General features: G+C 36.7%; 1 protein-coding gene across 3 annotated transcripts in view; it reads right to left on the bottom strand.

Moving 5' to 3' along the window:
• The window catches only part of fam168a (family with sequence similarity 168 member A), a 46875-nt gene extending 31318 nt beyond the window's left edge, over window positions 1–15557 (bottom strand). The window contains exons 1-2 of one of the 3 annotated variants that reach the window (XM_065257851.2): window positions 15452–15557; window positions 14065–14198 (exon numbers count right to left, since the gene is read on the bottom strand). In XM_065257851.2, the coding sequence (XP_065113923.1) occupies window positions 14065–14198; window positions 15452–15522 (205 nt within the window). In that variant the 5' untranslated portion in view covers window positions 15523–15557. Of the gene's footprint in view, window positions 1–14064; window positions 14265–15451 lie in introns of those variants that run through there. The other 2 variants (XM_065257850.2, XM_065257853.1) reach the window with 2 other exon arrangements.
• Between the last annotated feature and the right edge of the window lie 959 nt (window positions 15558–16516).

Below are 16516 nucleotides of genomic sequence, written 5' to 3'. Positions count from 1 at the left end.
AATGGTTTCTCTTGGTTCATATGAAATAATGAAAACTATGAAAAAATAGTCTGGGAAATACGGTATAAGTGTACTAGCGTTACTATTGCTCAAAACATAAGGCCGGAGTATGGCCCACTTTTTACAAGTCAGTGAGGGTCTGCATACAGTGTGCGTGACACAATTTTCGGCATCAGGATGTACTGTACACGCACCACCGGATTTTTGAAACCCGGCGTAAATTGTACACGTAGGTCATGCATGCACATTAGGGCTGTGACAATTAATAGTGCAAATGCGCATTTTCCCAATAAATTAATTTTTAATGAATTACGGTGAAATGCCGCCACATCCAAAAACCAGAGGGCGCTCTCATGCAGAAACTCCATTTATGCTACAACAGAAGAAGTAGTATTGCAAACGCTATTCCAGGAAATATCTAGAGGCATATTTATATTGCTGTTCTTCGAATTGTTTCAGGTATTTTCATATTAATAAATAATATTTTGAATGATTTTGTTTAACGAGTGTTGCTTTTTGAAATGCACATTATAAACGACTCAAACTCATAGTGATTTTAGATCGATAAGGACTTCCTACTGATCACAGAGCCGTAGTACACGCACAAGCTGTGCATGAAACACAGAATCGGAGCCTTACGATTCAAAATCGATTTCAGACAGGTATTTTTAATGGGGAACGCAATACATCGATGCACAACCCTAATGCACATACAGGAGAATCCCAGGAGATGCAATGCATTTTGTCAGCCTTCGCTCTGTGAAATTGTGACAAAATAAAAAATACATAGCATAAAACTTTAAAAACGTATGTCTTAATTAAAGTCATAAACAAATATTCGAATATGAATTTTTTATGAGCTCAAATATTCAAATATTATATTACTCAATATGCCCATCCCTATTTGGAAATGGGCTCTTTTGTCTTGGAACAGTAAGCAGACACCCTACTAGCCCTGTACACCCTGGCATTGTAACCACCATACTGAGAGATTTACATGGGCAAACAACCTTCTGAAATTGTTCTATGTCTACTTGTTTAAAAACTTTCCATATTTCTGTGTTCCTACCCACACATTCATCTCTGATCTGAAAAATGAACCAAGTTTGAAGCCTGGCACCACCGCAGGTAGACCAGCAAAACACAGACGAGGTGAAAGCGTCTCCTCGCTTTGGGATGAGATCAGGGTGGCGGAGGAGTTTTCCTCCTGAGGGGAGCGACAGGAAAAGAGGTTTTTCCTCCGCCATCACTCTGATCTGACAGCCGCAGTGCAGACGCACACATACAGACACAAAGAAACACACACATAGTGAGAGGGGAGGTGAAACACGTCTGAATTATTTAGATAATACGAGCTTAAACAGCTACTGTGAAAAGATCAGACACGATCTGTGTGTCTGTAGTGGTGAGCATGCTGTGGGGACAAAACACTTACTGCTGTTAGGTCCAGCTGTGTGATGTGTGCAAACAGTAGGAGAAAGACAAGCTAACCTGTATGGCAGACAGTACACACCGCTGTCTATTTAACAGATATAACAGATACACCTGCAGCTAGTGTTATATCCCTGCAGGGTTTCCGGCTGCACTTTGCAGTTCGGGTGGCCCGCCTTAGCTGGAAAACCCTACCGCCTAAACTAGGTCGCATCTCTAAGAATAGCGTGGACGCACTTCACACCTCGAGCGGGAAAAATGAGAAAGACGTGGTCCGGACCGTCACTGTCTGGAGGATAACTAGCCAGTTGATAAGACATCTCGGAGAATAGCGCGGATGCGCTTCACACCACGAGCATGCACGCGCACCACACGGCCGAAATAAGATAAAGACGTGGTCCGTCATGTCTGGAGGATAGCCAGTTGATAAAACGCGTGTTTGTGAGAACTGTACGTGGACAGTAGTCACACTACTTTAAGATAATATAATTAATAGTGGGAAAAAATCTGTTTTTACAATTTTTGTCATCGTTCGCCAGACATTTGCTTCAGTTTGTGTTTATTAACCCTTTAGTTTCACTTCATCATGCAGCTATTCCTGTATATAATATATATATTTAATTCATTAATAATCTAGTATGTGTTCATTTTCTGTCATAGGTTCTTCAAAATAAAATGTTATTTTTGTGTTTTAAATAAAAATATTTACATTTTCATCATGATGTGTACGCCCCGCCCCTTTGATTGCCACGCCCCCGGCCGACTACCATTTGAATTCTGATATATAAAAGACTATTATATTGTCCAGTTAAGGGTTAAAATAATTTTGCAAACGTAAACCCCTGTTTTTTTTCAAATTTAAACAGAAATAATATATGCAGACAGAGCACTTTACTTTACTGTACTTTACTGTACAGGCCACTTACCGGCCCTTAGATTTAAAGTGACAGTGCTGTACAAATGTACTATACTCCTGTAAAGACCTCCGTGAATTTCATTTATGGTATAAACTTTGACATCCTGTAATGATCTGAGCCATGACAGTCTCGTGTTAAACAAAGCCCGATTCATTTCACGGCACTGATGGGGTCATGCTGCCCCCGCAGAACCATCGTAAATTCAGCAGTAATACGGACCGCTGCACCGCCTCCACATCACCAAGGTCTGTTATAAATAAAAGTACGAGAGATTAACAGATTATTTACACTAATATTTACAATCAGATCCAAGAACAAAGAAAAAGAGAGAGTGCGAGAGAGTGATTTGTATACTTGTATGTAAATGCTTTGCCAAAACAAGTAAAATATTTGTCATGCCAATACAGCACACATCAATTGAAAGAGAGAGAGAGAGAGACAGACAGAGAGACTGAGAGAGAGGGGGGAGAGACAGATCAGACAGACAAAGAGACAGCTATTCATCTGTCAATGCCAAGCCATGTGTGAATTTATATCTATAATTTGGTAGAGACAGCAATTTAACAGCTGTGAACATAATTTGCCTTCACACAAGCATAAATGTTCATACAAACACAGTCTATAAATACCTGCATTCAAACACAGCTTTCCTACAATCTAATACAATTTAGGGGTGGGGGATAAACCGGTAGCAATTTGTCAACCGCTAGGGATTTTGGACTATCGTCTCTATCGAGTTTAGTTACTGTGCATGTGGTAACAAAAACGTAACGTTTGTTCACGCATTTAAGCACTGTAGTTTTAAATCAAGTGATTCTAAGCCATTGAAACACAAACAACAGAGTTAAATGTGCGCGCGCTGTTTCTGTGTAAGAGAAGCATGCAGACCGCGCATCCGCTGCTTATTGAGTTTGTGAGCATTTTTGCTGCTTTATTGGCCTTAAATATGGCCATATGTTAAGGCTGCAACAAACGATTATTTTGATAATCGAATAATCTATCGATTATTAGACCGATTATCGACTAAACAGAATGATTATTCAGCTTTTGTCGTTGTCGACTAATCGTTTCAGCCCTACCATACATGTCAAAATTCCCGTCTTTGCAAGTATCATCAACACGCCGTTTAGGTCTTAAGAGAAAGTAAAATAAAAAATGCATGTGTAACATTATATTGGATACGGACTTTTGTCTTAAAGTGGAAGTTACCTAATTTTGCTCCTGTATGTCACTCATATTAATCAAACAGCATTGAGAGAAAATCTCAAAATCACTTATCACTTAATATATAGGGGTGTGCGGGGCACAAACTAACGCGGGGTTGGTTGTAACACGGACCTGTTTACATTGTTGCACAGGTTTGAACGATTTGTTTTTCCGGTATTTTTTCGCACATTGCCAAAAGAAGGTCTCCCGCTAATTATTGGAAAGGTATAATGTTTTTCCAGAGAGTTATTGATGAACGAGTGTTTTGGTGTTATGTAAGAAAATCGTTTTTTCGGTTTCTAAGTTGGGTGTGTAAGATACCAAATCCAATATGTCATATTAATCAGTGTCTTGTTGACTAAAACACAGCATCATTTTGAAATATGTTTGCAGCTCTTAGCAACTTTTTGGTGGGCTTGAAAATATTTCACATTCTAACGCTGTGTTAACTAACCCCTCAGCACTAATGATATGAAAACAGCTAACGCTAGCGTAATTCTTGCCGTTGTTTTAAATAGGCGTCACACGAATGATTGCTGGTTGCCAACAAAATAAATGTGCCTGACTTATCAAAAATCGTATGTTAAAATAAATTTTTGTTCATATCTTTAATATTGATTAAATAAGGTCACGTCAAAGATTGAAACCATAAAAAAATGAATGGCTAAAATCAGACTTTGATGCTCATTATCTCAGAATTTGATTTTGAGACTTTAGTATGGTTTTACAGACTGCATCACATATAAAAAATCATAATTGTGCTGCTTTTTCTAACATATTTAGACATTTGTATCCATTTATAATTGAACTATTGTTAGATGAGGGATGAATAGTGTAGATACTTGTCTGTTATAGACACTTATATAAACAATATCCACTTCAAGTATATAGACAAAATAGTATTGAAATATTTGCAAACGTAATCTTTATCAAGTGTTACAACTAACCACCTCCCTGTTACAATCAACCCCACCTATGGGGTAAGTTGTAACGTTTGCACTTCTGTCACGTTTGGTGTAATTGTCCAAGAATGGTAAGTACTAGAAACAAACTTCAAATGGTCATTTGTAGCAGAGATGTGTGTGTTGCTTGTGTAAAAATATAATTCATCAAACTCAAACAATTTTAATGATTGAGCCAAAACAAAAAAAAGCGTTAGGTTGTGCCCCGCTCTCCTCTCTATATATATTACACATTATTATTTATTATCCTTATTTCAACTTTCTTCCCATGTTATGAAATGATGTGCATTTTTTTTATTTGGTTTGTTCAGATATCTTTGCTTCTTGAATTGCACCAGAGTGCATTCAGTAGTGGGCTGAACCTATTTCTTACTGGTCTCAGTCTGCACTAAAGTTTGGTTGTCAGCGTTCATGCTTACTCAAATAAATCACAATTAAGCCATCGGGCCAGAGTTCATTTAAATAAAACCAAATCTAAACCAAATGTGAACACACCTTTAGATAACATACCACAATTTACCAAAATACAGCCTCACTTCTCTTTATTCAAAGCCTTTATTGAAATGGCCAGCATTGCAACATAGACAGCTTTGCAAACAAATTCGAGCGGATGAGTTTTCAGTTTCAAAATGAATTGCAGTGCTAATGGACGGCAGATGTCAATGACAAACTTCAGAGCTGTAACTAGGCCAGACTTTAACTTTTGATGTGCACATGAGAAATGTCCTGACACATCTATAGTGTTGGTCATCTGTTACTGGCTTACAGGTGCAGGAGGAGGAAAGTCCTGAGCCATTCACAAGCCCCTGAGGAAACCCTGCAGGTCTTAATCTCTCTTTCTCTCTTTTACACACAGAGACTTCATAAAACACTTATAAGAGGCTTAATTAGCTATTCAACAACACTTGCCACACAATAGACCTAACTAGTGATTCCCTAACGGACCTGAATGAGAACAAGGCATGGAGGGGAGTGCCTCCCTCCCAAAAAATGCCATTGTTTTAACTACCCTGCAAGAGCTTGACCCTCTCTGATTCAAAAAAGGTCCATTCTGCCTTAAATCCTGCCTTTCATGGAGCAACTACCTCCATTTTGTATAGACCATTATGCAGCAAACAATTGCCTGAAAACCAACATGGTGTGCCGAGATGCCCCTGTCAGTGCTGATGCCCTGGGTTTCTCTATTCATTTACCCTCAGAGCGGCAGTAACACCAGAAATGCATTTCCCCAGCTTCTGTTATTTTCTTCTTGACACCTTTTCCTTCCTTGATAAAAAGGAGGAAAGAATGTTCTTATCAATGGGTATGTCTGGAATGTATACTACCATACTACTCCCTTGCAAAGTCTGCTGTGCAGTATACATTTATGCATTTGGCAGATGCTTTTATCCAAAGCGACTTATAGTTCATTCAATCTATACATTATACAGTATGTGTGTTCACTGGAATTGAACCCATGACCTCTGATATGCTAGCACCATGCTCAACCAATTGCACTACAACGTTTTCCCTGGTGACTAGTATTTAGCATTCTCTTCAGCATAAAGAAATTCACAACATTTTGCTAAATATATACATCTATACAGCCCCTTAAAGGAATATTCCACCTTTATAAAAAAAAAACACTGATAATTTACTCACCCCCATGTCATCCAAGATGTTTATGTCTTTCTTTGTTCATTTGAGAAGAAAGTATGTTTTTTGAGGAAAACATTCAGGAATCTTTCTCCATACACTGCAAATAAATTATTTTCAAGAAAAAGTTTTCCTAGCATTTTTGTCTTGTTTTCAGTAAAAATATCTAAAAATTCTTAAATTGAGATGCTTTTTCTTGATAAGCAAAATGACCCAAGAAAATAAGTCTAGTTTTTAGACAAAAAATATTAATGTAAGTGATTTTGTGCATAAAACAAGTAATGGGCTAAGCAAAACATTCTTGAAAATTTTTCTTAAACACTAAATTCAAGAAAAATTTGCTTACCCCATTTGCAGATTTTGTTGCTTGTTTTATGCACAAAATCACTTAAAATTTGATATTTTTGGTCTAAAAACTAGATTTATTTTCTTGGGTGCTTTGCTCATCAAGAAAAACCATCTTAATTTTGGAATTTTAAGATATTTTTACTAAAAACAAGACAAAAATACTAAGAATTTTTTTTCTTGAAAATCATTTTTGCAGTGTATAGTGGACTTTAGTGGACCTTAACAGTTTACAGTTTCAATGCAGCTTCAAATGGCTCTAAACAATCCCAACAAAGGCATATGGGTCTTAACTAGCAAAACAATCATCATTTTCGCAAAAAGAAGTACTTTTTACCCACAACATCACGTCTTGCACCCAGGGTTCCCACACCTCAGTTAACTACAAATTCAAGGACCTTTCAAGGACTTTCCAGGTCCAATACCCTCAAATTCAAGGACTAAATGTGGGGACTTTCAAGAGCAAGGTTGGTGCTCGATGGTGTTACCTATTAAAATACATTAAAACAGTTCCCTTTCGAGGGAACTCTCGCTGCCTCACTGCGGTGACACTTTGGGGATGCCTCCAGGGGTAAATGTGCGTCTGAATGTGTATATCAAATTCAACCAATGGTGAGTCTTAATGACAAAGGCAGGGTGACGCGGGAGCCAGGAAGTATATCGCTATCTGAAATATTGCCAAAGATGGCGTCACAGGGACGCAGGAAGTATAGCAAGGGAGATGCAGCTACATGTAACCCGAGACATTTTCATGTGTCAAACTATGCAAAAAAAGCATTTTGGTATGAATCAACATTCACATACAGAAGATATAAGCATTTAAAGTGAACAGTTTAGCATGTGTGCTTAAAAAGTCTAGCATTTTTATGATATTATCCTACACAGGGAATTATATGGATTTTTTCCAGAAAACTTCTTGCATAAAATAGATTCCAGCACTTTCAATGACCTGTATCTATGTATGTATATTTTCAAAAACTTCCTCAGGGCCTTGAATTTTTTCTCCCAGATTTAAAAACTTTGAAGGATTTCAAGGACCTGTGGGAACCCTGTGCATAAGCTGTGTTATGCGCCAGCGTGACCTTATTTATTAAGTAATCACGTCGAAGTGCAAGATGAGAAGTTGTAGTTTAAAAGTAATTTTTTTGGTGGGGGGGCAAAATAAGGATGGTTTTGCTAGATAAGATGCTTATGCCTCAGTTGGGATCGTTTAGAGCCTTTTGAAGCTGCACTAAAACTGCAAACCGTTCAGGTCCACTAAAGTCCAATATATGAATAAAAATCCTGGAATTTTTTCCTCCCAAAACTTTATTTCTTTTTGACTGAACAAAGAAAGACTTAAACATCTTGGACAACATGGGGGTGAGTAAATTATCTGGAATTTTTTATGAAAATTGAGTAATTCTTTAACATACGCATGTACTGTATTCATCCACATACAGTGAATCACTCTTCCACCCAGAAACCACATTTACCAAAATCTGTCTGTTCAGCAGGATTTCTGCTCATATTATGACAATGGAGAGAAGCCAGCGGCTGGCAGAGACCGTACCACACACACACACACACACACACACACACACACACACACACACACACACACACACACACACACACACACACACACACACACACACACAAAAATGTGTGGCTGCAATATTCTTCATTTATCCAGACATTTCAGGGACAATCACACATTCAGATGATCAGACGGGCAGCTGGTTCATTTTGTCTGATATTAAAAAACATCCCAGCGTGTATGAGGGTCTACTGTACTTCTGAGAGAACAGTGGTGAGCAAATATCAGAGATGAACGAGAAAACCTAGGAGATAAGAAAGGATCACCGTAAGTAGAATCGTCTCATGTCAAATCAAGTGATTCGCATCTACAGGTTTGACTTGTAAATCCAAAAAATAAAGCTAATGCATACATGTTAGCAAATACAGTACAAATAACTTATAACAAACAAAATACTATGCCCTCAATGCTAAGATGTTCTGAATGGTCGCAAGGGTGTTCCCAAATAACTTCCCAAAGTCAAATAGCCCACCCCTTTATTTTTTTGGCTCTATGTCAACAGAAACTGTTGAGAAAAACTGACTGATGTTACTAATGACAGACAGATATACTGCAGTGGCTATATTTTTAATTATTGGCTGATAAATCTTTTGAATCTGCCAATAAATCTTTCTGTTATTTAAATTTGTTTTTCCTAATTAAAAGACACTCAAAGCCAAAGTCTAACAGTCAGTAAAATGACCAAAAAATGCATAGCTTAAGCACTCGTCTAGCCATCCCAATGCTCTTTGTATGTTTTCTGAGAGGCGTACCTCCCTAAATATTTCCTAATACAAAGGATGCATGTCCATCGGAAGCATGCACTTGTGCGTCTGACATTTTGGTTTTAGTTATAAAACATCCAGAAATGAGAAATTAAAATGCAGGACTCGCTTGTTATTATGAGCAACGAGACACAAAAACCATCTCTTGACGGACTTTAACCTGATTTTTCTCTAAATTGATTTTGCTGACTTTTAGCAGGTGTAGCTCTTTCATTTATTGCCAGATTCCAAAATAAATTACAAAAATTTGTTAAGGATTTTTATAGAAAATGAGAAAATACAGATTTTTGAATTTTCTCATTATGACTCAATTTGCCAGGAGGGGTTCATGATAGTGAACCTAAAGTGTTACTATTGAAGAACCTCAGGGTACTACTTTCTTGAAGCATGTGTTTCACATACTGTAGCACAGCTGTGATGCTGTCTAAATTAGACTTTGGGTGGTGTAGTATAAGTCTACGTGTGTGTTTATGATCTGCGGTTTACCGTAATTCAGTTACAGCCGCTTTTCAATGCAACCCGAAGGCGCTCTAACAGTAAGAGGCTGCTCGGTTTACTCCTTTGTGAGGAAGTCAAATCATAGACATTTTAATATGTTTGGCGTGACAGAACCAGTAGGAGTTTCATTTATACCACAGAGCAGCACAGCGAGGCTGCGATTTCAGCGTCTGCCCACATAAAATCCAAAAATACGCCCATCCAGATCCGTCCCGGATCACACACGACTGCAATGATGTTCATCGATACTCACACTGAGAGTTTATAAATGCACCACGTAATACACAACTAACGGCTTGCTAAAGAAACTCACAACCACATTGCAAAAAATGACTCTTACTTAGTGTTTTTGTCTTGTTTTTGTTACAAATATCAAATGATGAGCAAAAAAATAAGAAAATAAGGTTAGTTTTTATACAAAAATATCAAGTGAATTTGTGCATCAAACATGCAAAAAGATCTGCCAATGGGGTAAGCACAAAATCTTCAACATTTTCAACACTAAATTCAAGAAGAATTCAAGAAACACTTGGCAGATTTTGTCTGCTTCTTTAATGCACAAAATTGCTTAAATTTGATATTTTTGGTCTATACACTAGACTGATTTTCTCGGGTCGTTTTGCTTATCAAGAAAAAGCATCTTAATTTAAGAATTTTTTGATATTTTTACTGAAACCAAGACAAAAATAAGAATTTAGTAAAAAAGGAAAAAAATATATCAAAAAATTCTTAAATTAAGATGCTTTTTCTTGATGAGCAAAACGACCCAAGAAAATAAGTCTAGTTTTTAGACCAAAAATATCAAATTTAGGTGATTTTGTACATAAAACAAGCAAAACAATCTGCCAATGGGGTAAGCAAAAAATCTTGAACATTTTCTTAAACACTAAACTTAAGAAAAATTCAAGAAAAATGTGCTAACCCCATTGACAGATTTTTTTTGCTTGTTTTATGCACAAAATTTAAATTTGACATTTTTTTAACTTATTTTCTTAGGTCATTTTGCTCATCAAGAAAATGCATCTTGACTTGAATTTGTTTAGATAATTGTGCTTAAAACAAGACAAAAATACTAACTAAGAAAGACATTTTTCCACTAAAGTGAAAATTACATTACCAACTTATCAGTTTTGTTTTTTAACAATGTACCCATCCCATCCTTAAGCTTTTAATGGTCTAAATGTCAAAGATATATTCAGTTAGCTCATTCTTTTAAGTCTTAAGCCAAAGAGTATATCTGTTTTATTATGAAATTAACATCAAAGTGAGCCAGACAGTATTTAGGATAATCTCACTAATACTCCGACTGCTTTCACTAGCTGCTTATTATCCTCTAACAACATCTTTTACTCTGATCTCTGAAACCTTTTGTTCAACAGGTCCTGGAAGAACAAAAAAAACTAAAATGCATCTAACATAAATTTAATTAATAGTAATAAATACACATATATTATATAAGATTTATTAATAGATGATCGTTAAAAAAATAAATCTCAACCATTTAAGAAATACAGAGGGCAAATATCTCAAAATCTTTATTAAACATTCTATTTACCAAATTTTAATTTGCATTTAAAAGTGATATTTTAACCTATAAGGCCAAATCCCATTTCTCTGTCTTACCCCTACCCCTTAGTTTTGCACATTCACGTGAGTGTAAGGCCCAATTGGGATAGCCCTTTCGCTCTCGTGAACGTGCAAAACTAAGGGGTAGGGGTAAGACAGAGAAATGAGATTGGGCCTAAATGTGAACCCTGTCTGTGAATCTAATAAGATATGGAGCACCAAAGTTTGATTTTAATCTGCAACATGATCGTACTCAGTCAATATTAAAGATATCAAGGTTATATTTTACACAATGTTATTTACATTACATAGGATGGTTTTAAGTAGAAAACAGTAAATCGTTCAAAATGCCTTTGGCTATTTTTCACAGGTACGCAGATAACACCTCAAAACACAAGAGTCACTTTTATACGCAACCACCGCTGGATGACTTCTGTTTTAAGGCTAAATACTCCTCCTTTAATATTGAATATTATGTTACACGAGTGCACATTGATACCCTGAACCAGCATCACACATCTAATGGGATTCCCCTATAGCCAGGAGGCGGATCTGAATCTTCTGTGTTCCTGTTTATCAGGGGAAACCAAAGTCCCCTCAGGGTTTGTGCGTGTGTGTTTGTCTAGGGTCTCTTACAGTGAACGTGTAAACCAACACAGCTGAGGGTGCGTCTATTATAATCCGTCCATTTACACTCGCCACTGTGGATTTGGCTCACTGGCAGTATAAAAAAAAACAGCCTCACATAAGCGGACATAAAAGATGGAGTAAGAAAAATACCTCTGACATTAACGCAAGCTGTGACAATTAACGCGTCACCATTCAGCCGTATTCAAACTGTGGTGAACTGTAGACTTTCTCAACATTCATGAGAAATATCAGCCGCCCAGTTACTAAACGCTGGGAGTGTGGATGATTAAGTCATGGGCGAATCTTAATTTTACTATAATTGTGCAAAACTGATCAGCTTATGTATCTCAGTTCTCTGGATCGAATAATGACAAACAAGTAAGAGACACAATAGTTGGACAATGCTGTCTGACACACAAAAGCTAATGTCCACCCTGATGATGAACACCAACAAGATGTCCCTTTCAGAAATGGCCCCAAGACCCCTGCATTAGGCCTATGTGGTTCCATGCAGAGCTCGCTCTTAAAGCGACAGTAGCCCCTATTTTTCTAATCGGAAAAATAATCCAATCTGTGACTGGAAAAAACATTATATGATCCAAACTGTGAGTTTTGTGACCCATTGAATCACTACTAAATGGTGAGTAGATTCAGTGTGGAGATGAGCAGAAAGAGTTTGCTTGCACTGAAATCCAGGAATTATTAATTTTCTACATTAAAAATATTGTCTTTTTTATTTGGGCTACTTGCATTTATTTCAGGCTACCCAACAGTGAAGAGTGCCTGTCCAAAGGGCTACCAAGGATTTTAAAATTGGTGAGCCCTGCGACTTAGTTAGGGTCACAAATACTTCTGATCTCTCCTTTAATGAGTCTATTGAATGGATTTTCTTTTCTTAAAAAACGTAATAGCAATCTCCTCAACATCTTACATGTATAGAATATGTATGCAATATGTATGAGAGTAATAGTGCCAATAAATGCTGCAAAAGCCACTATTGAAACCATTTTTGCATCATTTACAAAAGCATTTAACCATTATATTCCAGCAGAACACCTGCTACATCTAAAACATCATTGAAGAAATCCTTTATGACAAAAACCCAACTGCTTCAACAGAATTAAACCCCAACACACCTTTGCCTCAATGCATAACCCCTTGAACAGGCATGGAGCTTCTCTGTGCAAATTGAATTTGGAGCTGATAATGCATCTATCAATGAAAACAAAACGCTCTCTGCTCAAGCACTGTAACATAAAGCACATCAATCACAGGAGCTATTGACGCTTTTAGTATTGGAATGTTGGACTGGACAGCAAATAATGAGGAAGAAATCTGTGTTGACTCAAGCATTAAAGTCAAGTAGATCATAATCAATGTTGGCTTCACTTTATAAATTATTCACATTTTTGTTCGGTCACACTCCCCATGTGGACATATCATTCTTGCAAATGTCTGATATTAAAGAATGTCTTGGCTTTAAAAAATAAGATGAAAAGTAATGACAACATATTACAATAAAAATAATATTACAGCAAAATAATTAAATAAATAAAAAACGACATGAAGAGTTGCATGTAAATAGTCTTTGTTGCATTTATTAAGGTAATGAATAAATTATATTATGACGTAATTTAAGTAACATGGATACTGTAAAGTGTCACCCTTTGTTGTATCAGTAACTGCCCGACATTGTTGTATTTTCTCTGTACTGTAGCACCAAAATGACGCATGCATGCATCGTAATATACGTAATAATAATAATTATTCTAAATAATACACTCATAAATAAATGATCGTGACAGATGTCTTTTAACACGCGGACTTTCTGTTCACTATGGAGAAATGTGCTGCACGTTTCCCTTTGTATCAATCGAACAAGAAATGCAATGACAAAAACTGATCATTTACAAAAATAAATATATAAATCAAAATGCATTGCACTGCAAAAAAAAAACAAACAAAAAAACCATCTTGCATGTGCAATGCGACACAACAGAGAAAGTAACATTGGCGCTCGATGGCGCGTTACATTGTAACAAAAGAACTCGCGTCTTTATTGCGTCATTATCGCCGTTACATTGTTGCACACGAATGCGTTCGATTCTTTAATCGCGCGTGATATTCGCTCATACCAGCGTTTGTGGTCGGATCTTTGAAATTGTTTAAAGGCCTCAAACTCCTCCAGACACCATTTTGAGCCTCTCTCTCTCTCTCTCTCTCTCTCTCTCTCTGTCTGTTGTCTCAGCTCTGTGGAATGCACAAATGCATGACAAGGGAATGGAGAAAAATCTGTCTTATTCACGCGTGCGTCCCGCAAACATCGTTCATCGATATTCCGTTCGGATACTTGAAACAAATGCGTTTCTTTTCTCCAAAGTCACTATCAAATACCGCCAGCAAGCGCTTCACCATCACTTACATGGCCAAGCGAAAGGCATTGCTGGTGTTTGATGGTGGTGAAGCTCGAATGGTGGCTTGATTGTGTTTTTGGAGAGTGCTCTGGGCTTCATAAATCTAATCAAACTCACCAGAGTGCGATGTTTCAGATGGGTCAGTCCTGTCCAATCTATGATCCCGGTTAAGAACGATCTTTCCGGGCTGGTAAGGGTTAGTCTGTTCTCCTCTGTGTACGCGAATGTTTCCTCCGGTTGATTTTTCACGGCTGTATGGAAGCACATAGAGCAGTGGGGGATGGGGGATGCCAAAAGAGAAGAGAGGAGGGAGGGAGGGAGGGAGGGAGAGAAAGAGAGAGGGGCAGTAACATGGAAACACGATGGGAGGACCTCTGATTCTGACGCACAACATACACCAGTTATTCACTGCATCATCATCCATTCGCCATATGCATAAACAAAAAAAAAAATCATTTGATGCGCACAGAAACATAACTCACCAGTGTGCATGCGGGAAAAGCAAGTGTGATGTTATAATATATGTATATATTCACACATATGGATGAATATAATTATTATATGTTCATGAAGTCTAAGATTAAGTCATAAAATGCGCTACTTGTAAATCCATCAGCGGTTTGATCCTCATGCAAGACGCCATTGATTCTTCACCAAAATCTTTCACCCCCCCACAGAATTATACTTGCTAATGTTTAAAGTCATGCTAGTTATGGGTCTCTCTTCTCATGGCCATAAAAACAACACCATGGTTACTATACTTAAACCGTAGTTACCACAAATTAACCATAGTTTTGCTACGGCAACCAAGCCATGGTTTTTGTTATGAAACCATAGTTTTACTAATGGTAATCATTATGCAATAAAATAATATATTTTTTACATTTTTATTATAATAAAATCAAGGTTAATTTCCGTAAGGGATTGAACTAAACACAAATAATTGTGCGTAATATGCATTTTATTACCAGATATTAAGTAGCCTATATATTTAAAGTTCATGAAACAAGATTAACCCTGCTGAATAAACCAGGCTGGGTTGCAGCAATTTCCAACAACTCATACTATTTAATAAACCTTTTAAATCATAATACCGTAAATTACTGTATCAGCAATATTAAACTGATAGCTTGAATTTGTGCGCCCTCTTGTGTCTGTAATGCGCTTCCACAAAACAGCGAGTTAGTAGTAATTAGTTAGTAGTACACGACACGAGCATCTGAATTATAAAACCAGTGCCATATTTCAGCAATAATCATCCTTTCAAATGACGATTTTGTGTAATACACTACAAGATTTTACTGCATTTCTTTAATCGCAATTTATCCCCGGATCTGTTTATGAGATGAGATGAAGAGATTGCTTTGATGTCTGTGTGACAGAAATAGAAAAAGGAAATAAATTGATGGAGTCATGCAAATGAACGATGATGCTGTAGATGAGATTCATGAGTCTATAACAAACACAGTCACTAGAAGATTAAATATCAATGATATTGAAATACCTGTGGCAACACGTTACACTGCCATCTACGTCTTTCTTCTTCTGTGGCGTTATCGCTTCTGATTGGTTCATGTAAGATTCCCCGGTTTTTAGCCCACTGCACCCGATTTGTGTCGATATGTTGAAAATGTTTGCAATGCGTCAAAAACGATATAGAAAAGACACGTCATGTTTATTATTTATATTTAACACTAATATTTAACCAAGGATTACGTCTTATTGTAGGGTAGGCTACTTACTGTACGGAATCACCAGGGCACAGTACTATTATTAGATTAGATAATAAAAAGAAATTAAATTATTAGAAAATAATGAAAATAAAAAATCCATGATATTGATATTACTATGGTACTTTCGATCTTTCTCTTTCTCTGTGATATTTGACATTGCACAATGTGATAAAAGCTTTGGTCGTGAAACCATTCATCTGAGTTTCATGGCTATTGTGTCAGACTGTTATTCATTTCTTACAAATATGTCATATGTCATTTGTTATTTAATTATTTTTTATTTCCTGCTTTTTTACTGGAAACCCAGAATCTTGACTCGATTGTGTGGTTCCGGGTGCCCAAATTTTTTCTTACCAAGGGCCAGAAATCAATTCTGACTGAGGGTCGTGGGCCGAAAGTAAATGTTGCTGTGTTATATTAAAATTAAATTTGCCCTGATTCTCCTAATTTATAATTTTCTAATATTTAAAAAAATAAATACTTTGTTTATGTATAACTTATGACCAGAGTTTATTGAGTTTCATGCTTGCTATACACCTTCAAGTATGCATGTACATTAAAAATTATTCACTTTAATTCTTTGCAATTCATTTCCAGTTACATTTTTGTAATGTACAAATAAAAAATGTTTTATGGAACCTCTGGTTTAAAGGGATAGTTCACCCCAAAATGAAAATTCTGTCATAATTTTCTCATCCTCATTTTGTTACAAACCTTATAACCTTATTATAGTGAAGCTTATTACTGAACAAATATTATGAAAGTATTGAGAGAAACGATGACGAAGATATTTTGATAAATGACGGTAAGCACACAGTTGACTGTACCCATTAAAT

This window comes from Paramisgurnus dabryanus, chromosome 9 (assembly GCF_030506205.2).
Source record: "Paramisgurnus dabryanus chromosome 9, PD_genome_1.1, whole genome shotgun sequence".
Lineage (NCBI taxonomy): Eukaryota > Metazoa > Chordata > Actinopteri > Cypriniformes > Cobitidae > Paramisgurnus > Paramisgurnus dabryanus.
This window is presented reverse-complemented; position numbering and strand designations above follow the sequence as displayed.